Raw genomic sequence first — 21,946 nt, 5'->3', positions numbered from 1 at the left:
TATTAATATTTTGTCTTTTTCCATTCTTCTTGCCATGCGAGAGCTCCCGTGCTAGTGAACAAATAACATTATCGGTGTTATACTTCATATATGCATTACTACCTCCATTACAACCATTTACAAAACGTATCCTCGTCTAGTGTCTTTTATACACAGAATCCTTACCCTTAGAGACGAAACAGCCCTCCAATATAGTACACACACACAAAGTCCGACAAACATGGCATGCATTAAAATCATGTACGCGATTAATCCCGAGTGAGCTGAGGCGTGAGCCAGAAACGGTACATGGACAGATAGATGGAGTTTCGGATAAAACTGATTAGTTGCGCACTCAAAAGACGTACTGTAATAAAATGTTAGCGAGTGGTTCTTGTATCAAAGAGAACACATAAACTTACCGGGATGAAAAGATAAGGCACCTGTCTCTCGTACTCCTTCCATGCCTCGCCATACTTCTCCCTGCACTTCTCAATATCCCTCATTGCGCGGTGAATAATCATGCCAGCAAAGAAGACCGAGTAGAACCAGGGGAACGGGCTGCTGAAACCGGTGATGAGTCCCCAGCTAATGGCAAAGAAAAAGTCGCAGGTGTAATGGATTTTGCGTGCCTTTCCGTACCAACCGTCAGCCAGAATCTTGTTTCCGTGGGCAGTTTGAATGGTCTTGGGGTTTTCGATGCGGCCGTATTTGAAGTAGGGGAAAGTGGTACGCTCCTCAACGACACCACGCTCTTCCTGACGGAACTGGTTCTTTTGCGAGTTGGTCGTGTCCCAGATGTAGTAGGCGTAGAGGTAGGCGAGAGTCAGAAGAGCGGTGAACCAGGTTGGAAGGTCGTATTCGGAGGGGTGGTGGTAGGCAATGTAGAGAGTGCAGTGGCAGTACGACAAAGGCACACCAGCCATGTTCCAGAAGATGAGCATGAAGCCAAGCTTCTCGTAGTACATGTCCCAGGTTGTGATAATGAGGTGCTCGCCCTTTGCGCAGGCGCCGGCATAGAGGTAGTGTGCGAATAGGAGGAATATGGCTTCGAGGGAAACGTAGCCGTACTGCTCGTACTGCTTCAAGCACGTGCCGAGGGAAAGGAAGAAGAGTATGAACCACGGGATGCGGACTTCGAGGAACATCTTAAAGTCCAAGATGCCGAAGAGACGGGGGTTGAGCTCAGAACCGAGGAAAAAGTCGACAATGAAATTGTCGGTCATGCGGACGGTTGCGCCACGGACGCGAGCAGAGACGTATGCGATAGTCGAGCAGAGGAAGCCGGATATGATGGCAACGCTCATGATGTGGCCAAACTCGTCAACCAAGGTATAAAGCTTGAAGTAGCCGCCAAAGTGTAGAGCCAGCATGATGACGATGCTGGAGTAGAAGGACCACATTGCTGAGCAGTAGTAGTCCAACTGCTTCCCGCCCAGATGAGGAAGCGCCTTGCCCTTGCGGTAGACACCCGGCATGAACATATAAAAGGCCATTTGCATGAGTCCGAAGTACCAGTAGATTTGCCATGCCTTGTTGTTGGGGTAGGCTTCCGTCTTGATGAGGTACCACATGTGACCAAAGAAGTCTGACCAACTCTGGCCCTGGGTGCGCGTAGGGAACTTGCCGTCGTAGAAAGCGGCTCCAATCCACATATAGTACATGAGCGCAGGAAAGCAGATCATCATACTGCCCATTCCGATTGCACCTCCAAATTCGCTCAGGCCAGAAGAGTCCTTGGGGCCAAAGAATTTTTTAGCCTCGAAGGCAAAGTCCAATTCGACCTTTTCTTGCTTGCTGTGTCCATTTGCGTGTTCATTGACGTGTCCATTGGTCGTTCCGTTTCCATTGGCGTGCCCATTGGCAATCCCATTCCCGTTGGCATGGCCATTAGTTTGGTCTGTTTTGAGGGGCATGGTGCTGTCGGTGGATGACAGAGACTTTGCGAAGGCTTCCTCAGGTTCTGGAGTCGATTCATATGTATCGGCATCGGTCACGGCGGATTTGCGCCTTTGTGACCTCCTGCGCCCTGGAGTCTCAACAAAACCCGGACGTTCGGGCTTGCTGTGCCGTGTGTGTCAGCAGTCAACTTTTTTGTGCATCTATATGTCGACTTACACCGGGGTCTTGCCCGCCTGGGACCGCGTCACTCGCATTGACATGATTGCTGTGCGGGTGACGGTGGCGGTGTGTGGTTTCAGGGGCGCTTGCAAACTTCGACGAGGGTAAAAGAGTTAATGCAAACTTCAAAATATGTAAGAGAGAAAGAAAAGAAGAATTGTGCTTCGTCACAGAGCATGCATTACAGCCAACGAGGCGGTGTGGGGAGCCAATGGCATAAAAGGGCGGAGGGAGAAATTCAATGTTTGTTGACAACATGGACCTCTGAATTCGGGTGTTGCCGCATACGAACTAGGAGCATCGATCGGGTGCGCCAATCGGAGCGCACGGATTCCGCCCCTCAGGGGAAACCAAAGTATACGCGCGATACGGTCCATACGGAAATGATTGGACATAAATGTTCTTGCGTATTAGATGAATTGTGCAAAGTCCTAATACCGAAGTGCTAATGTGTAAAAAGAACTCGGTATGGAATTCTCTCTATGTCAGCATTCCGCATTCAAGAATTAACTGGACTTCACCGTGGCAATAAGTATAAAGACGCTGGGTAGGATGCATCTGTCTAAGCCTCAGTAGGGCTTTAGTAGTAATCAAGACAACTTCTGTTGGCAGGTAGACTTGAAAAGCACCTCTGTAAATTAACGCGTAAACATTGGACTGAAGCTGGACTTGTCTGATATGGATAGTAAGTCTTTATGGCTTATTCTTGTTAAGGTGATAGGGCTTTATTATTGTAGTAGGCTACTGCCTTGGCTGACCCGAATCCATTCCCTTCAAGGCCTTGCAAAGGCTGCGGCACTATTAGACTGTCCAGTTCGAGTGTCTCCCCAACGAAGCAACACTGACAGGAAAGAAAACCCTGAATGACTATAAGCCAGAGAATGGCCGATGTAAGGATAGAGCGCAACTATACCGTAAGCCAATCATAGTGAGGTTCATAGGAGGGGTTGGATCAATTGAGTTCAAATATAGAGTTTGATCACTCCGAGGACTGATACAACGAAGACTGCATGGCTGACTAATATCAAACGCTTCATGCATTCATACATTTAAATGCTTACACCGTTTCTTGCTGGCTGCATCCTTTGTGATGTAAGGCCATCAGCTGGGTTGCAATCGGGCCTCAGAGACGCTGTGAACGGAACAGACGCTCCAGGCATGAAGATGACCCATACAACAGCACTATCACTGCGAATATCATCTAGTGAAACTTTTAACAGCATTTCCAGCTTCATAGATTATTTATCCACGCGATGCTTCCAACCCTGAAGCTAGTTGTCATACGCAGCACGTCTGCCACTCGAAGATACATTACACGTTATCATAGCTCATGTTGACCTTTGCATGTTCCGCAGCATCAGCCTGAAACCATCAGGCAGTAACCCACGCTTGACGTTATCGTTCAGTTTGTGGAATACGCGCTATACCTTTGTGCAACTATTGCTCATATGAGTAGCGCTCATCGAGTACATTTGGCGTTGTTTATTTTGTTCGTTTATTAGGCTCGCGGAGGATAATTCGGCGCTCAAGCTCATAGTATATATGTATGTACTCTTATCTTTCGGGAGGCCAGTAGGCCGATACAGAGATGACCTGAATCACCGTTGTTACCGATGGCAGCTGGAATATTGCGAATTTGGATCATATCACACCCGTTGGTCGGGTATAGCTGGTCAGAATACCGATGGCGCTCCCACCAAACAGAGATAGCCGGACACCTCGGACAAAGGAAAGGGCTAATTTCTTATTAGAATTTTCACCACTTCTGATGGTGGTTTGGTGTCCGGCCATTTCAGTTCTGCGATAGACACGGTCGCCAGACTAGAAGGGAAATTGATGCGGAGATCCCACGCCCACACAATGGTCGAAATGGCATAGCTACAACGTGTGCATACACACACAGCCGCGACGCGTTCTGTCAGGGAGCATCGGACCATCAGAACCTGAACGTCACCATTGTCCTGACATGTGATGCCCTCGGCGCTGCGGACCCTTGTCCTGCATGGAACAACAATTGAGCCGCCCCACGTGAGCCTTCCCAATGCGGCATACCTCGGTATCTTGGTGAATGACGTCTGCCCTCAACCAGCAAGTCAGCCGCTCATGGCTCAGCTCCACCAATGGCAGCGCCCGTAAATCCACTCACAAGATCACACGAGAGCCGTCGCGGTGCCCCAAACGCGCTATCCACGGTCGGCCTTCAGCTGATGGCCTGTTTCCCCGGATTCCTTGGCGTGGAGTAACTGCGAGCATGTGAAAGTAGCGCGAAACCATGCTAATCCTCTTATAAGCTTGGAAGTGTCTCCATCGTCGTCTTGTGATCCTTCTTCCTTCCTCGTTTTGCTTTTCATCCCTTCGCCTTACTCCCCCTTTGTATTTTGACTCTAGACAAAAATGGCGAAGCGCTTCTCTACCGCCGATGTCGCGTCGCACAAGACTGCGAACGACCTGTGGATCATTGTAGACGAGGATGTCTACGATCTTACCAAGTTCCAGGACGATCACCCTGGCGGCAAGAAGAGTATGCTAAGCCCTATCTTGCGAATCCCGCCGTCTAAGCTAACGATTGCAAGTCCTCCAGCGAGTAGCTGGCAAGGATGCCTCAAAGCAGTTCTGGAAGTACCACAACGAGAGCATTCTGAAGAAGTACCAAAAGCAGCTGCTAGTCGGATCACTCGATACCAAGGCTGCTCCTCCAGCTCCTCCCGCGGCCGCTGCTCCGGAGAAGAAGGAAATTGTTAAGCCAGAGGCAAATCCTGGCGTCGTAGCACCTCAGCCAACTCAAGCTGCTGAGGAGTCGGAGCCTTTCGATTCCTATGGCGACCTCGTCCCATATGCGGACCCTTCGTGGTACCAAACTGTATGTCTACGAACACGCCTTTTGAAAGTTCCTATGAGCCTCGGCTAACGCAAAGACTAGTACCACTCTCCCTACTACAACGAGACACACGCTGCCCTACGCGCAGAAGTCCGCGACTGGGTTGAGGAGAAGCTCATGCCATATGTCACCGAGTGGGATGAAGCAAAAAAAGTCCCAGATGAGATCTTCCTCGAAATGGGAGCACGAGGATACCTCGCCGGTATGCTTGGCGTCAAGTATCCTACACAATACACCGACCTGAGGGTCAAGAGCGTACCACCAGAGAAGTGGGATCACTTCCATGAGATGATCATCACCGATGAAATATCAAGGACAGGCAGTGGTGGTCTCGTCTGGGGCTTGATCGGTGGATACGGAATTGGCGGACCGCCTCTGTTCAAGTTTGGCAAGAAAGAGCTTGTCCAGCGCATTGGTCCCGATCTGCTTAGCGGAAAGAAGAGGATTTGTTTGGCAATCACCGAGCCAGGTAAGTCCCAACCTTTTATGTCTAGAAAGTTGGAACTGACATTTCAACAGATGCTGGCAGTGATGTCGCGAACCTGACCTGTGAAGCCAAGCTCTCTGAGGATGGCAAACACTACATTGTCAATGGCGAGAAGAAATGGATCACAAATGGTATCTGGTCTGACTACTTTACCACCGCCGTCCGCACTGGCGGTGAGGGCATGAACGGTATTTCAGTCCTTTTGATTGAGCGCAGCGCAGGCGGTGTTTCTACACGTAAGATGGATTGCCAGGGTGTGTGGAGCAGTGGTACCACCTACATCACCTTTGAAGATGTCAAGGTTCCTGTTGAGAACCTCATCGGAAAGGAAAACCAGGGTTTCAAGGTCGTCATGACGGTAAGTCAATCATCTGAATCGGCTTAAGACGCCTACTAATCATCGTCCAGAACTTTAACCACGAGCGTATCGGTATCATCATCCAATGTCTCCGTTTTTCTCGTGTATGCTACGAAGAGAGCATGAAGTACGCACATAAGCGCAAGACCTTTGGCAAGCGCCTCATCGACCACCCCGTCATCCGTCTCAAGCTCGCGCACATGGCTCGTCAGATCGAGGCCAGTTACAACTGGATGGAGAACCTCATCTACCAGTGCGAGAAAATGGACGATATGGAGGCTATGCTCAAGCTCGGAGGCGCTATCGCCAGTTTGAAGGCCCAGAGCACAACCACATTCGAGTTCTGTGCTAGGGAAGCAAGTCAAATCTTTGGTGGCTTGAGTTATAGCAGAGGCGGACAGGGCGCCAAGGTCGAAAGGTTATACAGAGATGTCAGGGCGTATGCTATTCCCGGTGGCAGTGAGGAGATTATGCTTGACTTGAGCATCAGGCAAGCTTTGAGAGTACACAAGGTCCTGGGCATGAAGCTGTAAACACCTTATGCATGGTGGGAAGTGTCTGTAACAAAATATTCTATGTAGACAAATTTCTTACGTATTTCAATTCGAGCAACAATGAGTCTTCCAAATAGTCCGTCGTCCAAGTTGTGAGAACACGTACATGTGATGCCGGTCGTAAATCGTCCCACACGTTGGCCTCCCCACCATGGAGGCCCCACACATTCCGGCCTTAGCAACGGCAGTTACTTCCCAGCTACCGATTGTATATAATGTACGCTGTGATTTCTCATAACAGAGCACCAATCTTCTTTACCCATACGACGGATAAATGATATGCAGGAGGCAGCCACTTGATTCGGCTCAACACAATTGCGTGAGGCATAGGAAGCACATTATGGCGCGGGGTCAAAAGCATCTTGATCAACTCAATGGCGATCCAAGTCGTCAGCCAAAAAATGTGAATAGATGTGTACCAGTTGGAATGCATGAGAAATCTGTGCCGGCTGCATCGCATATTTGATAACTGCAGAGTATGTGGGGTATACAACTCTGTCGTGTAGACCCAGAAGCAAGAGTGACATTGCTTAATCTAGGTCTAATCGATATGTCTAAAGAAAATGAATGCCGAGTTTCATTGTAAGAGTGCTTAATCAACAAGTCACTGAGGAGAAGATCCTCCACCATGGCTTTCCAGCGTAAAGTCGATTTGAATATAAATTCATGCCCTCATGCAAGGAAACAAGCTAGAGACTATTGTATGTAACAGCTTCTTTCAAAAGAAAACTCTTAGCAAAATCATTACACAAGCTTCTCTGAGATTCAACAAAACTATGGCTCCATCAAACGACATCTATCGCAAGGTCGAGTGGAATGGGAAGCAAGTCCCAGTCTACCCCATGGAGACTATCGACTTCTCTGCGCTCTTATCTCAGGAGCCTGCGGAGCTGGAAAAGCTTCTTAAGTGCTGCAAAGAAGAAGGCTTCTTCTACTTGGACCTGAACAACGTTGACGGACGCCGATTCCTTGATGACCACCAGGAGCTTTTGAAGCTCATGCACAGGTTCTTCGAAGCTCCGATTGAAGTGAAGAACGAGTATGGACTTATCTCCCCCCATCTCGGGTAAGTCCATAAACAAATCACCTCTCTATACACCCCCGCAGTTACTAATCAAAACAAGCTATGAGCCCATCGGCTCCCGCAACGGCGTCCTCGAAGACACACGCGACGGCTACGAAATGGTCAAAGTCTCTCGCGACGAGATCCAACGCGAATCCCCTCACATTCCACGCAACATCAAAAACAGCACCGACCTGAAAACCCTCGAGAACTCCATCTCCGGTAGCAACATCATCGGAAAAGTCATCTTGGCCGCCCTCTCCACCGCGTTCGGTCTCACAGGCTCATCACGCTTCGAAAACTCGCACCGCAACCACCGTCCCTCGACTAGCACTCTGGCTATGATGCACTACATCCCGTCCAATCCCTCCAAAGACGGGAATGTCGGCCACCAAAAACATACTGACATCAGTTCCCTCACCGTCCTCTTCACCGAGCAGTGGGGTCTCCAAATCCGACCACCCGGTACCAAGGAATTCGGCTTTGTAGAGCCCAAACAGGGCCAGGCTATCATCAACGTAGGCGACTCCCTGCGCTTCGCCAGCGGTCACACGTTCCAATCGTGTATTCACCGCGTTGTGCCATATGACTATAGTGAGCATAGGTATTCTGTTGCGTACTTTCTGCGGGCTGAGGATGAGACTATGTTTCAGGATAGTGAGGGGAGGTATGTTACTTCGCGGCAGTGGCATGACGAGAAGTTTTTGGCATTCTTGGGGTCGCCAGCTGATCAGGCGGCTGCGCCAAGGTCGTTGTTGTTGGGGGGGATGGAGGAGGGTAAGGATGATGTGTATGGGGCGCCGAGGAAGCTGGCTGTTGTTGAGGGTGGGGTGAAAGATGCTGTTGAGGTGGCTACGGTTGAGGTGAGCGCTTAGGTGTTGATCTTTTTTTTTGCCGGGCGCAAATGAATGGTGAATGATTGGTTGTGAGGTGTAAATTGATTCGATATGATACTTGCTCTATGGATTATGGTCCACGATTGTAATCAACCAAACTTGGCCTGTTACCAGCAACGGAATCCCACTTTGCATGATGTCACATCTCGCCCACGTAGAGAGGTTCTCTATGACCCTGGGCGATTGAATTTCGCATAGATTAAATCATCTGAGCTCATTCGTTCACCTTACCACACCCGTATCTAATCATTTATGTATGCCAATCTGTTACTTAAGTAACTAACTAGCCGTTCTTTTTTTGACTTTGTTACCACTCTCGCATTCCAAATCGAAAATGATGTACCTCATCTTAGCTCTGCTACTACCTAGTATCGTACAAGGATCAAGAGGAGATATCCAATGGCGGCCCGCCAGTAGGATGCGTCCTGGCGATCGTAGGACGACACCCGTCTCCCCAATAGATCTGACCCCACAGGAACAAACTCTAGTATCATCTTTCGACAACACCTCGATAGCATCTTGGTCTAGCTATTACTGTAATTCTCATACCAACTATACAACAAACATTCGAAAGATACTGATAGATTCTAGCTCACAGGCGAAATCTCACGGGAGAAAGCCGCAAAGTGCCCGAATGGACAGCTTCGAAATGGACCGAGTATGGTTTTGACACTAGACTAGACAGCTATCGTATGTCTTCTTATCCCTTCATTCCCTGCTACAGAAAAGAAAAGAAAATGGGCATGTCGAGCTACTAACCACAAACTCAAAGATGTCTATCTAAACTACCCCATCAACCAATCCCTCACACTAAAATACCCCAACGGAAGCACCGACAACCTCTCTCTCTCAGAACCTATCTTTGAAGAAGACCCTACAACGAACTCTTCTAACCGGATCCCCGCATTCCACGGATACTCCGCCTCAGGCAATGTCTCAGCGCCATACGTCTACATCGGTACACCCATCCCCACCCATCCCATCTCCAACCCCCAACCCCCAACGTCCCCAAACCAGCTAACCCACCCCATCAGGCTATGGCACAACCCAAGACCTCAAGCGCCTCGTCGCCCAAAACATCTCCCTGGCTGGCAAAATCGGCCTCGCAAAGCACGGCGGCCTCTTCCGCGGCACCAAAGTCCGCAACGCGCAATCCTTCAACCTCACCGGCCTTCTCCTCTTCACCGATCCCGCCGACGACAAGGAAATGGCACCACCAAAGTACGCACCGTATCCCGATGGGCCCGCGCGCAACCCGCAGAGTATACAGCGCGGCAGCGTGCTGGATCTAAGCAAGTATCCCGGAGATCCGACGACGCCCGGGTATGCGTCCAAGGAGGGGGTGAATAGGACGGAAAAGGGGAATGTTCCGGGGATACCGAGTTTGCCTTTGTCGTGGGTGGAGGCGCAGGGTTTGCTGGAGACGTTGAAGGGGCGCGGGGTTAAAGAGGAGGGTGATGGTGGGTATTTCAGTGGGCCGTCTGATGCGGTGCTTGAGATGAGGAATGAGATGAAGGGGAGTATTGAGTGGATTCACAATGCAATTGGCATTGTGAATGGTACGGAGGCAGACGAGGTTGTTATTGTGGGGAATCATCATGATGCTTGGACGGTTGGGGGTGCTGGTGAGTTTGAGCAAAGGGTATTATTGATTTTGTGTTTGGAGAGTTGGCTGATGAGGAAGCAGCGGATCCGCATTCTGGTTCGGCGATTATGATTGAGTTGGCCAAGGTGATTGGTAAGCTCTTGAAGACTGGGTGGAAGCCGAGACGAACGATTATTTTCTGCAGTTGGGATGCGGAGGAGTATGGGTTGGTGGGAAGGTAAGTTGTGATTCTTGAATCACGAAGCCGTTGTCAGAACTTTACGAGTAACATATTCCAGTACCGAGTGGGTTGAGGAGTACACTCCCTGGCTCAAAGACACAGTTGTATCCTACCTAAACATCGATGTTGGAGTCTCTGGTACCATCCCTGACTTCAGTGCCTCTCCTGACCTGCATGCCTTGATCCTTGAGGCTGCAAAAAAGGTCATATGGCCCCATGGCGAACAACGTACAATCTACGATGTCTGGAACGAAAATTCTGGCAAGATTGGCCTTCTGGGCGCACAGAGCGACTATACAGCGTTTGTACATCGCTGCGGAATTTCTGCCATGGACATTGGTACTACGCGAGCGCCCCTGGATCCAATCTATCACACCCACTCCAACTTTGATAGCTATCACTGGATGACTAAGTTCGGCGATCCAGGATTTGCGAAGCACAAGGCGATTGGACAGTTTCTGGGCTTGATGCTGTTCCACCTGGTAGACGACGCTATTGTGCCGCTTAACATAACCAACTTTGCTATAGAGATGAATGAGTGGCTTTCGGATATCAAGGAGCTTGTATGGCCTCTGGGTTCCAAGGCACAACACCTATTCTACCGGCTTCAACGTGCTATTGACTATTTCGACGAACGGACAATGTGGTTCCATGGTGTCTATGTACTGGCTAGGGCGTTCAAGGCAGAAGATGCATTCAAACCCCTGAATCGCAACGCTCGCGATATTGGGCGGATGTTCATCGATCAATACGCACTTCCTGGAAGGCCATTCTATCAGCATCTTTTGTTTGCACCAGGAATCGACACAGGAAACAGGCCTGTTACTTTTCCTGCCATTAGGGAAGCCGTTTCTACGGGTGACTTCGCCCTAGTGATTGAGTCCTTGCGCATGACCATAGACACTGTGGAACAAGCATCAATGTTACTGAAGAAATCACCAAGTTAGAATTGCTTTTTGGGCAAGACATTTTTTGTCGGTCAATCTTGAGGCTGATGTAGCAGCTGCTCTGATAACAAAGATGTAGTAGGTGGCGGTCGGAACATTGATTTCTCGCTCTTCTGGTGCCAACCAGGGAAAGCATACTTTTTTCATCGGTTTTGTATACCAGACAGATTAAAGAAAGTAGCGCTTCGCTCTATACAGTACTGCATCATGTCACAGTGCCTGTCCTCTTGAACTAAACTTAGTGTCAGACCGATGGAAAAGCAGCCTTGTTGTTTTTTCCACTGCGTACCCTTGCAAGCCCAATCATAACAATGCACAGGGTTGAAAATTGCTCCTCTGGCTCGGTTCGACCCAGCGATTACTTGCTCAGAGCGGTTAGATGTGGGTATTCCTTTGTGATTTATGCCAGGCAACCGGCCCTCCCACATCATTGTCTCATACTATATCCACTCAATGCAGTGTAATGGACAGTTTATGAGGCGATACTGTGTGACTTAAGCGCCGTGTTTGCCTGGCTAGTTGCACAGTAACGGGAGAAAATTGCACATCTGCCACACGTTACAGCCTTGCGGTGGACCGCCCTAGACGGGGTATCGCGAGTAACATAGCCCATCACGAGATGATTTGGGGATACTTGAGGTGAAAACATGCCTTTGATTTTCAAATCTTCTTTTGGTTTTCTTTCATCATTTCCAAACTCTGGTCTTTGCGAATTTCGTTGCAAACACTGTGGTTGGGAATAGACTCTTCGGTCTCGCCCGCTATCAAACGACGACTAAAGCAACACGTTCGCCGAGTACCCCCTCATATCCTCCAAACCGAGTATCGGAATAGGCCTCCAAGTAAATATGGTACCTTCAATTTTCAATGTCGCGTTGCGCGGTGTACAGGCACTCTTCGGTATTATTATACTCGGCCTGAGCGTGACGCTCATCCACGGCCATCACTGGGGCAGTCTTCCTGCCGGCCTGGGCTATGGCGCATTTGTCGGCGGCCTATCCTTTGTAGCTGCATTCATAGGGTTAGCTGCAACACGGTTCGACTCTCTGGGTGGTATGTTTGGGTTTGTCATCGACAGCGTTATTGCACTCATCAACCTTGCTGGTGGCGTTGTAAGCATTCGCATCCCCTGATCAACATCGAACATGCGAGAATAGCCTACTGATTATCCCAAAAGCTCTATGCTTTTAATTTGCGAGGCGTAGACTGCAAAATGCGCGCCGAAGATCCCAGCAACGTGGAAAAGATGATTGATAACGAGTGGTTGAACGGCGGTTGTCGTGAATACAAATTCTGCTGGAATGGCTTCAAATACGGAGACGAGTCGAAGGCAATAGCTGTATATGAGGGTCATTGCAAGGAAGCTAAAGCCGATTCCGTATTTATGTTCCTAACCGCTATTGTCATGTTGGTGTGTGCGTTGCTGGTTTGGTTGAGGATGAGGAGGGGCTATTGAGAAAGAAGAAGCCAACAGTAAGATATGCCCTCCAAACTCACATAAACTGATTGGATGTTTACTTGAGAAAGTTTTACCTTGGGGCAATCAGTGTTCAATCCCGCACCCAGTTTAACAACACCATATCCGCTGCGAAGTAGAGTTGACAATCTCGAAACTAGTTTTGTAATGGCAGCATTTTCTCAGTATGCGATGCCCAGATTTTCCTTCTGGCTGTTGTCTTATGGAATGTTGTCCTTCTTCAGACCTAAGCAATGAACAAGAATTCATAGATGTGAATTTCAGTACTTGTTTCGTGCACCATCAACTCAAACCTGTGTTCAATCCTTGAGGTGACACTAGCAACAAACAAATTGAGTAACAACCCCTCGGCCTATCATGTACACCCAAAGATGATCATAATGTTTTTCAGTATCTTCCAGTTTCCCGTCATTGCAGTGAGTCTCTACTCTCGCAGTGTATTTGTTGTACTGATGTTTTCTCTCTCGTGATTTCCGTGATATTGTCAGGCTGATGAGTTGGAATGAAGGCGGTCGGCTGTTAGTCACACAGTTCCCACGTACGTTATGCCATGGTATTCATATACACTTGAGAATACCCGAGGCCATGAGTTTTGATACAGTCTTATGTGGGGAAAATAGAGACGGGCAGAGGGCATTTGGTCGTTGGATGAAAGCGTATATGCGAATGCGATGTAAAGAGGTGTACAATGGTTGCAGTACTTGGGCTGCCGTACGCGCATGTGAAGAAGGCGCAAGGGAAGTGAACCTTCATCAAAGAACTTGAAGATATGACTATGATGCACAACATGCATCATCAGCCTGTGGGAATGTTACCGGAAGTACTTCCATTTCGTCTCAATGAACCACAAAGGAAGCAAGAGTAGTGCGATCATAGCATATTTGCATTCCAAAACTCACTAATCGCACATATCCATGCATTTCGCCATATTCATGAGCGTTCCAATCAACCTGGTACTAACGCCGCTTATGCATAACCTCCGGGTAAATCAGCCCAGCTTTGCTCACTACGCCTCACTATGCAAACGAGTCGGCATTACTCTAGACAGGGCAAGACTGCGACTATTAGCGGTGATCTGATATTAGGTAGCACTCTATCCTCTTCTAAGAACATACGCTGCCGCAAGATCCACAGGACTTGGTGCCATCATTGATACCGGCGCCGCACTTGGGGCAGCTGGTGTGGTTGGAGTTGACGAGAACGGTAACGGAATGCATGTTGATTTCAGATGGGTTTGTTCGGTGGGTTGGTAAAACGAAAGGTCGGTATTCGCAAGGTTGTGAATTGATGGTTTGCGCTGATGGCTCAGGATGGAGGGGTAAGGTGGGGTTGATATAGCAGCGAACGTCTGCAGGGCCAGGCAACCACGGCAGGCTTAGGAAGCTAGTGCATTATCTGTCAGATGATTCCACGCGGTAAGAGCGCTTGCAGTTACAATTGGGTAGTTGAGTGGGGGCGTGGGAAATGGGACGAGCCGGTGAGGATACATGTAACTAGGGTGGAGTCGGGATATGTAAAAGGACCGAGCAGATGGCACTGCGTAAAGGCGGACGTCTTGTTGAGAGCAGACGCAGGCTTGTGATGATCTAGATTAATTATCTAACGTGACAGATGATCTGTCCGTTGATAACAACAAGCCAACCATCTTCTTTCTTCTCCATCTCTCTGAAGGCCGCGGAGATCTCCTCCAGGTCCTGTTCCGTCGCATGCCCGCTATCCAACGCCCTCTTCTTGTAGTCGCTTTGCACGGTTCTGTCAGCCCAGAGGCCGCACCAAAACTCCCTCTCTTCTGGTGTGCTAAATGTCCAAGCAGCCACACTAGCCTCGATATCGCTTCTTGGGAAGCCAGCCTCCATCGCTATTGCATGCAGTTGCTTGCCAATGTTTGGGTGCGCCTTGAGTCCCAGCGCAACCTTGATGTAAAGCTCCTTCCACTTGTGCAGCACAGGGTGATCTGGATACCAGTCCATCGCACCGTAATTACAGTCCCGGATGGCAAGAATGCCGCCGGTCTTGGCTAGACGTTTCATTTCCTTCATCGCGCCTAGCGGGTCTTGTAGATGCTGCAACACTTGATGCGCGTGTACGACATCAAAGCCTTGCTCTTCTACACCTTCGAGCTTGTTCCATTCGAAAATGTCACCAACTTCGAAGCGTATGTTTTTGATTCCCATTTCTTCTGCGTGCTTTCGGGCCTTTTCAATAACATCGGCGGAGGGATCGATTGCGTAGACGAAACCTTGTGGGACTCGAGCAGCGAGATCAGCGCTGATGGTACCAGGGCCGCACCCAACATCGAGTATCTTCAGTGAGGGGTTGTTGAGAAAAGGCAAGAGATGAGGACAGGAGTTTTCCACGGTGCGCCAACTGTGAGAGCGGAGGACAGAGGCATGGTGTCCATGAAGGTATGGTCCTGACATTTTGGCTATATGGAGCTGTGAAAGACGATATTTATTTAGTGAATAATGTGGAGTTTATATCATGGGACCGAAGAATGCTAGGCAGCAGGTATACAAATGGGTCAATGGCGGTAGTTGGTTTGGTTAGTGCCGGGATTAAGGGGAGATGAGTCGATGTCTTTATAGTCTTGGGCTCATGTAGCGCTTAGAGCCAAACATGCCGAAATCGCAGTACTTTGATCGAGGTAAAGTCCTATTTTTCGAAATGTTGCGACAACGGAGTGTCACATTGCTCGTCGAAGTGAGAGGGCAACCTGCACTTTTAAGTCCGAAGTCGGCCATCTTGGTGCTCCCGCTTAGTCACAAACACCCCATTCTTTGCGTCATCGATCCGCGCGTCAGTCGTGCAGAGTTTATCCAAGAAGGAAATGTGAGTTTAGTGCTGAGATCTGCGAGGAATTCAACCAGCTATATGTGGCAGATCCATGTCGATATGCTAAGAATACCATCACGACGTAGGCCATAATATGATACTTGTATCCTTTCAATTACAGCTAAACCACACATGTAGCTCGTTTTGCGAGATATACAAAATATGCAAATTCAAATACAACTCTTGTCTTTGAGGTGACTCATCTGAACCTTACGATACTCTTGTCATCTTATTTACTATGTGGTGCCATCATTATACCATCTGAATACGGTGAGTAAACGGCAAGTTTCAGAGGAAGTGCCCGTTGTTGGCTGTGAGACTGTCTTGAAATTTATTTAGTGTATTCATATTTGGGTTACCATGGGTTTGAGCAAAACATTGAAGGCAGAGGATTTTGCATTATGGATCTGGTACGTCACGTGGTGCTATCCTACACCATGTCTGCAAACATATCTTGCCCGGGGCATTCGGCGTTTTTCGGACCCATGAATCCCTAGAAAAAGAAGAACTGCACCAACCATAGCTTTTGTCGACATTTCTGGAGATTCCCACCCAGATCGCAGACCCAAAAAATAACCCTGTTAGTGCTAGGAGCGTGTTGTGGTTGGCATAGAGAACATTTGCCACCTCAATGTCATTGGTGGCGCCAAATACGAGTGCAGATGGTATAAGGCAGGAACGGGTCGGCCATACTCTCAGCTGGTGGCGGCAAAGCTTGGTGCTTCGCCACTGCAGAAGCATGACTCGTGGAAAACATATAAATCGATATTTGCTCCTGTCTATGTGTTCTCAACCAATGCAATTTCTGGCTGAGCACTTGCCCTCTATCTGTAAGGCATATCCACCTCGCTAGCATACATTTAGCTGCGGACTTTCCTTTGTGAGACAAAGCTAAGTCTGTGTCTTGCCAGCCTATCTACAAGATCTTTTCTACTCTAAGCGAACAACAAGGCTCCCAATCCAATGCCTAGAAACTTCCAGCAATGGTTCCCGCAATTTGCTCCGTATTTCTCTCAGATACTGCGCGACAACTGTAGCTCAGAGTATCAAGCATTTCTTGGCGAGCCTGATCTTTGGCCAAATCACCGTATCAACACCGTGGTGTCGTGCATGCTGAACCACATTGACGAGAGTGGAAAAGCCCAGATGGCAGCCGCATCGGTGTTGCTAGGCATTCTTCCCACCATCCTTGGCATGGTTGGATCCAACATTACCGAAGTCGGCCTTCTGGCATTGCGGCAGCCCATCCTTGCAATTCTTCTATCTCTTGGAGCCCCTGTTGTCTCGCCTATCCGATCCTTCGATTATCGCAGCCCGGTCGATATATTAAAAACTATACCGGACGCCATACAGGCGTTCACGAAATGCCAGCAACAAATTTATCTTGTAAAGTACATGATTGCGGTAGCAGCAATCGGAAACGTAGTTCATGTCATTTGGCAGCTCTGTGTGTATTCTGTCTGCGTGTTCTCTGGAAGTACCTGGTGGCTACCTGCACTGTATGTTCCGCTCCTCACCCAAGGAGCTCTAACAGCCTCTTGCATCACGTCTAGTATCTAACGCATATTCTTTGACAGCTGGGCTGGTGTTTCAGTCATACCCCATCTCCTGGGCGCTTATGCAGTTAGATTGAAACTTCGTGTTGTGCCACACAGGTCACTCTTTGCTGCTATTGTAGGTGAGTTTGATTTCAGGAAAAACCAAACAAAGGTTAAATGGGATCAAATTCCTGAGTCAAATGGTATATTGTGTTTTCTTGGCTAGCGTCATTTCTCACGATACTGCACCTTGTTATGGGCACTGTGGTACTCTCTAGCGCCTTGTTCATCAGCCCGTCTGATGCAGTGGTTCTGTCAATTCGCCTTCTTAGCTCAGCGGTTGTATGTAGAGTCCTTCTTATGTTTGAGTTACACATTATAAGGCATTTTTCACAACTATGAGAGGGGGAACTAAGTAGAATTAAGGATACATATTATACTGAATGGGGCCCTAAACTAGTTTTCTAGTAGCCTAAGAAGATACCAATGTCAGGCGTAAGGGTAGATGAAGACACAAAGTAAATGCAGCAAGAGAAGGAATAGTCAAATAGTCTGTATTCACTATAGATGAACAGACACATAATGTTCGTTGAGCTTATATATTCAATGCTAAGCCAGATATGACTAAGATGGCTTGTCTTGGTCCAATAGGCCCCAAAGAGGGGAAGGAGGAAGCTAGGCTCTGACAGCATTCTTGCACCCGAACCCATACCAAGGAAATGCGCTCATCACAAGACCCAAGTACATACGATATGTACATTCAGCCGCACCGTTTGCATTGGCGCTAGTGCCGGAACTATTATGCATCTTGCTAACAATGCAGAGTCTATAGCCTAAACAAGGCAATGTCATGTACTTACACGCAACAAGCACATGTCGTACAAGCCACAACATTGGCGCAACCCATCCACCATTGAACCACACACCCAAATCACACTTATACACAAGTATAGCAAACATCCAACCCTCCCCATGACCCCATCTCCGTCCTATACGCACATTACATACAGCCCTTCGTGACACCCCAAAAAAGACAAACAAAACCCACAACCCCCGTACCCACGGCCGCTCCACCGGGCCTCAAGCCACGCCCAGCCACGCCACAAAAACTCGCGTACCCACACTAGTCCCAAAACAGACAATGGTACGGTAGTCTCCCAACCCCACACCTCCAAACGGACTACCATCCTCATTCCCATCTTCTCCAAGGGCAAAGAGAGAAAAAAAGAAGACCCGCGCCATGCATGCCGTACACTTGACCCATACCGGTACAAATCCCCAGTCCAGGGCGTAACCTTCTCCCAGCTAGCCCCACATTTTCCACCGCATAGGTACATACGTACATTACACTATGCATGGCTTTGTGACATCCATCCCCCCCCCTCTCCCCACTTGCATCGATACGGCGGCTCGTAACGGCAATCGCGAATCACCGCATGGACCTTTTTTTCGCCTTTTTTTCTTTTACCGCTGAGGTAGGGGAGGAGAATTGCCGAGAAGGGTAGGTTGTGGGAAAAGGTGTTGATTGTAGGGGAGTTGCATTGTCCGTTTTGGATGTTAGGGGCGTGCGGGTGGTTATGCGGTGGAATGGGGGGGCGGCGTGCGTAAGTCAGTGGTACATACGGTGGGGTGAGGGGGCTTTTTCTTTAAATCGGTGATGGGGATGGGATGTGGGTACTTTGGTTTCCATTAGAATGGGTGAAGAGAGGAATGGCATGGAGGAGCGAGTCAGTGGTTGTTGGTGTTGATGGTTACACGGTGTGAAGATGAAGAATGTACCAGCGGTACTAGGATATTTGGATTGCTATGGCCAGCGATACGCTGGTGGTAACATATAAACAGCATAGAACCCACCCAGACAAAGACAAAAAACAAGACAATTCCAGTTATCCAATAGCGCCGTCGTTTTGATATATCATTAACACAACCGCTATCGCTGTTGTTGTTACCACTACATTACACCTTCTCAGCCTTGTGAGCCACGCCCCCAAACATCTTCTCGCCTTCCATACCCCCCCTCACAGGACTAGGCTCTGCACTTCCCTCCGCGACCGGAGCTTCGACAACAAACAGTGGCTCACCCTGTACATCATCCTTCGGGCTTAACCGCCAATTATGTCCATTCTGGTTCACACTAGGCTGTCTCCCTCTTCTCTTTGGCAAAGGCGGTGGCACGGTGGCTAGCTCACTGGCTGCAGAACTCGTCCGACGTCTCATCTCACGAAACATTTCCTCGCCATCTTCTGCGGCGGGACGCGCGTCTTGACCAGGAAAGTGTGCTGCAGGTAGCAGTGTTGTCGGTGTAAAGGAACCCCGAGGGCTGTCTAGATCCTCTACTGATTTCTTGCTTGAGAGCGGGGGAGAGGCCGCGACAGGTTTCCGTTTGGTGAGGTTTGCAAATGTAGAGGTTGCTGCTGCTGGAATGGCCCAAGTTTGTCTCTTCTCGTTCTTGGGTAGAGGTAGTGGGGTTCCGGGCGGCGGAAGCGGCTGACCTCTGCCCATAGGTTCAGTATGTGATTTGGAAATCGAGGGCGAAGTTGGAACCTGTAACCTGGGTTCTTGTAGTACCTCTGCAGACAGAGCTGGGCCTTCGGATGTTGGCGGTCTGTTGTTAGCCGCGGCTTTGTTGTTCTGTTTCGCCGCCAGCCAACTTCTTGCTGCTGCAGTAGCTGAGTTGAGAGACTGATTAAGAGTCTGTTTCCTAGTCTGCATACTACTTGCTCCTGCGGCAGCAGCTGCGGCAGCTGCAATTTCTTGCTCAGACAGGTCTCTGGACTTGGCTCTGGTGTGAGCGTAATCAGCATTTGAGACTGGCGCAGACGCTATACTCTCTGCATATATTGACGGTGCTGACGCATCTTCCGAGGAGCTGACGGAAGATTGGGTTGCTCGACGCGAGTTGCTAGGTCGCATGGGTGAACGCAAAGGGGTTGTGACAGGAAGGGACCGAGCACTGGTTGGCGTGGACCCGTGTTCGTGCGCTATCTCTGCGGAAGCATTCGCTGAATCGACCTTCACCTGCGCCATCGAAGAAGTCGACCGCATTGTACGTGGTCTTATCGATGAGGAAGAAGACGTATGATCTGCAGAGGTAGAGATACCAGTCGCAACTTCTTCTGATTCGGCAGTGGATGAAATGGAGAAGTTTGCGCTGGCAGAGTCGCCCTTCTCGTCAAGTTTTTGCATATCAGAGATGGCAGCGTCAAGCGTGGCGTCTTTTTGGCTGGCCTTATCCGCGTCTTCACCCTTAGTTTTACAAGTATCTTCCCAGATGCCTCCTCTGATGACTTGCGCTATCGTGTCTGTGAAGGGCATATCGTCCCAGTTTGGAAGTACCAAAGTTTCATTGACAACTTCCCGTATCCGGCTTTCAATTGCCCTCAAGACAACACCATAAGTAATCTGGCGTGAACTGACGATTGGCTCAAGAGAAAACTCCATCTTGGGCGGAGTCTCAAAGGTCATCCAAAGTCGGTTGCTTGGTGGTGGCTTGATCCTGATGAGAATATGGCCATCAAGCCTCTTCAATACCGTAGCCAAGATGAGTGTCACCTCGCGGGCCTTGAAGCGCGTGCCCAGGTCTATACGCACAGTCGCTGATACCTCGATAGAAAAGTTGCCCTTGTAACTAACATCAGCTTCTACAACGAGATCGCCATCAACAGTCAGCTCTTTGAGCTTTGGGTTAGTGATGAAAGGCGGTAGGGTGCCCATGTCGACTTTACGCAACTGTACACTGCTGATGATAGCAGGTTTGGGAACGCGCGATATCTTCTTGTTGATTTTCGCTGCGATGAACTCTTTGATCTGTGCGGTCTTGTACATTGCTAAGAACACTCTGCCAATGAGGGCATTGATCCAGCGGGTGTGAAGGTTCTCCTCCGAAGCGTGCAGTTGTTGTACCAGCTTTACAAGATCAGGCGTTTCAAATTTTAGCGGAACGGACGGCCAATCCGTGTCAGAAGGGTCTTTCTGGTTTTCCTGAGCATGGAGCATCGCGTGATAGAAGTCTTCCTTCTCAGAGCAATTATCAGAGAAGAGAAAGAATTGCTTTGGAGTTGCAGTGCTGTCATCGTGCAGTTGTTGGACCAGTCGAATGCCTAGCTTCGTAAGTACTGTGAGGATCAACAAGAGAGTGCAAAAACGTACAATTTCTCTTGATCCAAAGCTCGCCCTCAGGTATGTGCTCTCCACCTCCGTATATGTCCACCTGGTAGTGAGCTAGCGAAATGACATGACGGACTTCGATTTGATCTTCATTGTCGTAGAGCATGAGGTGCCCAAGGCTGGTATTCAGTCAGCCCTTAATTCGGAGGTGCGGTTTTGTGCAGCCAACATACCGCAAGACGACATAGAAGACATTCCGCGCCTTCTTGTTCTTGTTGTTTGCCGCATCTATTGTCGGGCTTGTAGTCTTATTGCGATCGAAGATGCTCCTGTACATGGACTGGTAGACGCTGGGACTCTCTACCGCCACGACGGTACCTGCAGGAGTGGTTCGATCCGGAGGCTTGCCGTTAACGCCGCCCGGCACATACTCCCGACACACAGCAAAGTAGCCAGCGCAGACATCCGGCTCATGTGTCCTTCCTTTTAGCTTCTCTAGTATCTCATCGTCTATCGCTGCCCCTGGGTCTCTGTCGTCCCCTCTCTTGCTCCTCACGGACCCATTCGATGTCGTGCGGGGTTGTGAAGTTTGTCCATGCTGGGTGGAGGCTGAATCGAGGCTGTCGTGATCAACGGGCGTAGTACACCAGAACCATGCAATTGTAAGGACAGCAGGCAAGAGGGTCAGTCCTCCTACAAGATAGCCCCATATGAAGATGTTGAATACGGTGCCATACCCCCAATCCCCGCCCATGTTGCGTGACGTGTTATGCTATAATCCAGACCATCCCTCGCCATGTAACGTGTGCGGCGCGAAGGTCAGCGTGTGGTATAGGAGGGCAACGTGTTCTGAAGCATCGACCGGAAGTGTAGCCTCGAGTAC

At 49.2% G+C, this 21,946-nt stretch overlaps 8 protein-coding genes across 8 annotated transcripts; 5 read left to right on the top strand and 3 right to left on the bottom strand.

Annotated features, from left to right (window-relative positions):
* Window positions 1-334: 334 nt before the first annotated feature.
* On the bottom strand, window positions 335-2,141 carry COCMIDRAFT_4741 (uncharacterized protein; the record flags this gene model as incomplete). Its single annotated transcript, XM_007689133.1, has 3 exons — window positions 335-346; window positions 402-2,043; window positions 2,098-2,141. The coding sequence occupies 3 exons, from the start codon at window positions 2,139-2,141 to the stop codon at window positions 335-337; spliced, it is 1,698 nt and encodes a 565-aa protein (XP_007687323.1).
* A 2,353-nt stretch (window positions 2,142-4,494) lies between these two features.
* Window positions 4,495-6,356, top strand: COCMIDRAFT_4740 (uncharacterized protein; the record flags this gene model as incomplete). The annotated part of the gene is made up of 5 exons (XM_007689132.1): window positions 4,495-4,621; window positions 4,674-4,960; window positions 5,021-5,447; window positions 5,498-5,823; window positions 5,874-6,356. 5 exons carry the CDS (start codon window positions 4,495-4,497, stop codon window positions 6,354-6,356), a joined length of 1,650 nt encoding a protein of 549 aa, XP_007687322.1.
* A 797-nt stretch (window positions 6,357-7,153) lies between these two features.
* COCMIDRAFT_36200 (uncharacterized protein) lies at window positions 7,154-8,315 on the top strand (the record flags this gene model as incomplete). Its single annotated transcript, XM_007689155.1, has 2 exons — window positions 7,154-7,443; window positions 7,502-8,315. The coding sequence occupies 2 exons, from the start codon at window positions 7,154-7,156 to the stop codon at window positions 8,313-8,315; spliced, it is 1,104 nt and encodes a 367-aa protein (XP_007687345.1).
* A 355-nt stretch (window positions 8,316-8,670) lies between these two features.
* Window positions 8,671-11,109, top strand: COCMIDRAFT_25775 (uncharacterized protein; the record flags this gene model as incomplete). Its single annotated transcript, XM_007689144.1, has 6 exons — window positions 8,671-8,872; window positions 8,928-9,026; window positions 9,109-9,294; window positions 9,371-9,961; window positions 10,024-10,159; window positions 10,221-11,109. 6 exons carry the CDS (start codon window positions 8,671-8,673, stop codon window positions 11,107-11,109), a joined length of 2,103 nt encoding a protein of 700 aa, XP_007687334.1.
* An 848-nt stretch (window positions 11,110-11,957) lies between these two features.
* On the top strand, window positions 11,958-12,565 carry COCMIDRAFT_93693 (uncharacterized protein; the record flags this gene model as incomplete). The annotated part of the gene is made up of 2 exons (XM_007689166.1): window positions 11,958-12,221; window positions 12,287-12,565. 2 exons carry the CDS (start codon window positions 11,958-11,960, stop codon window positions 12,563-12,565), a joined length of 543 nt encoding a protein of 180 aa, XP_007687356.1.
* A 1,616-nt stretch (window positions 12,566-14,181) lies between these two features.
* On the bottom strand, window positions 14,182-15,006 carry COCMIDRAFT_93623 (uncharacterized protein; the record flags this gene model as incomplete). The annotated part of the gene is made up of 1 exon (XM_007689165.1): window positions 14,182-15,006. The coding sequence occupies one exon, from the start codon at window positions 15,004-15,006 to the stop codon at window positions 14,182-14,184; it is 825 nt and encodes a 274-aa protein (XP_007687355.1).
* Window positions 15,007-16,381: 1,375 nt separating this feature from the next.
* On the top strand, window positions 16,382-17,358 carry COCMIDRAFT_36196 (uncharacterized protein; the record flags this gene model as incomplete). Its single annotated transcript, XM_007689154.1, has 3 exons — window positions 16,382-16,917; window positions 16,996-17,096; window positions 17,183-17,358. 3 exons carry the CDS (start codon window positions 16,382-16,384, stop codon window positions 17,356-17,358), a joined length of 813 nt encoding a protein of 270 aa, XP_007687344.1.
* A 1,554-nt stretch (window positions 17,359-18,912) lies between these two features.
* COCMIDRAFT_4736 (uncharacterized protein) lies at window positions 18,913-21,817 on the bottom strand (the record flags this gene model as incomplete). The annotated part of the gene is made up of 3 exons (XM_007689131.1): window positions 18,913-21,056; window positions 21,106-21,242; window positions 21,297-21,817. The coding sequence occupies 3 exons, from the start codon at window positions 21,815-21,817 to the stop codon at window positions 18,913-18,915; spliced, it is 2,802 nt and encodes a 933-aa protein (XP_007687321.1).
* Window positions 21,818-21,946: the final 129 nt, after the last annotated feature.

Source organism: Bipolaris oryzae, assembly GCF_000523455.1.
Source record: "Bipolaris oryzae ATCC 44560 unplaced genomic scaffold scaffold_53, whole genome shotgun sequence".
NCBI classification, from domain to species: Eukaryota; Fungi; Ascomycota; class Dothideomycetes; order Pleosporales; family Pleosporaceae; genus Bipolaris; species Bipolaris oryzae.
Note: the sequence above shows the minus strand (reverse complement) of the source record. Positions and strands in the feature narration are given on the sequence as shown.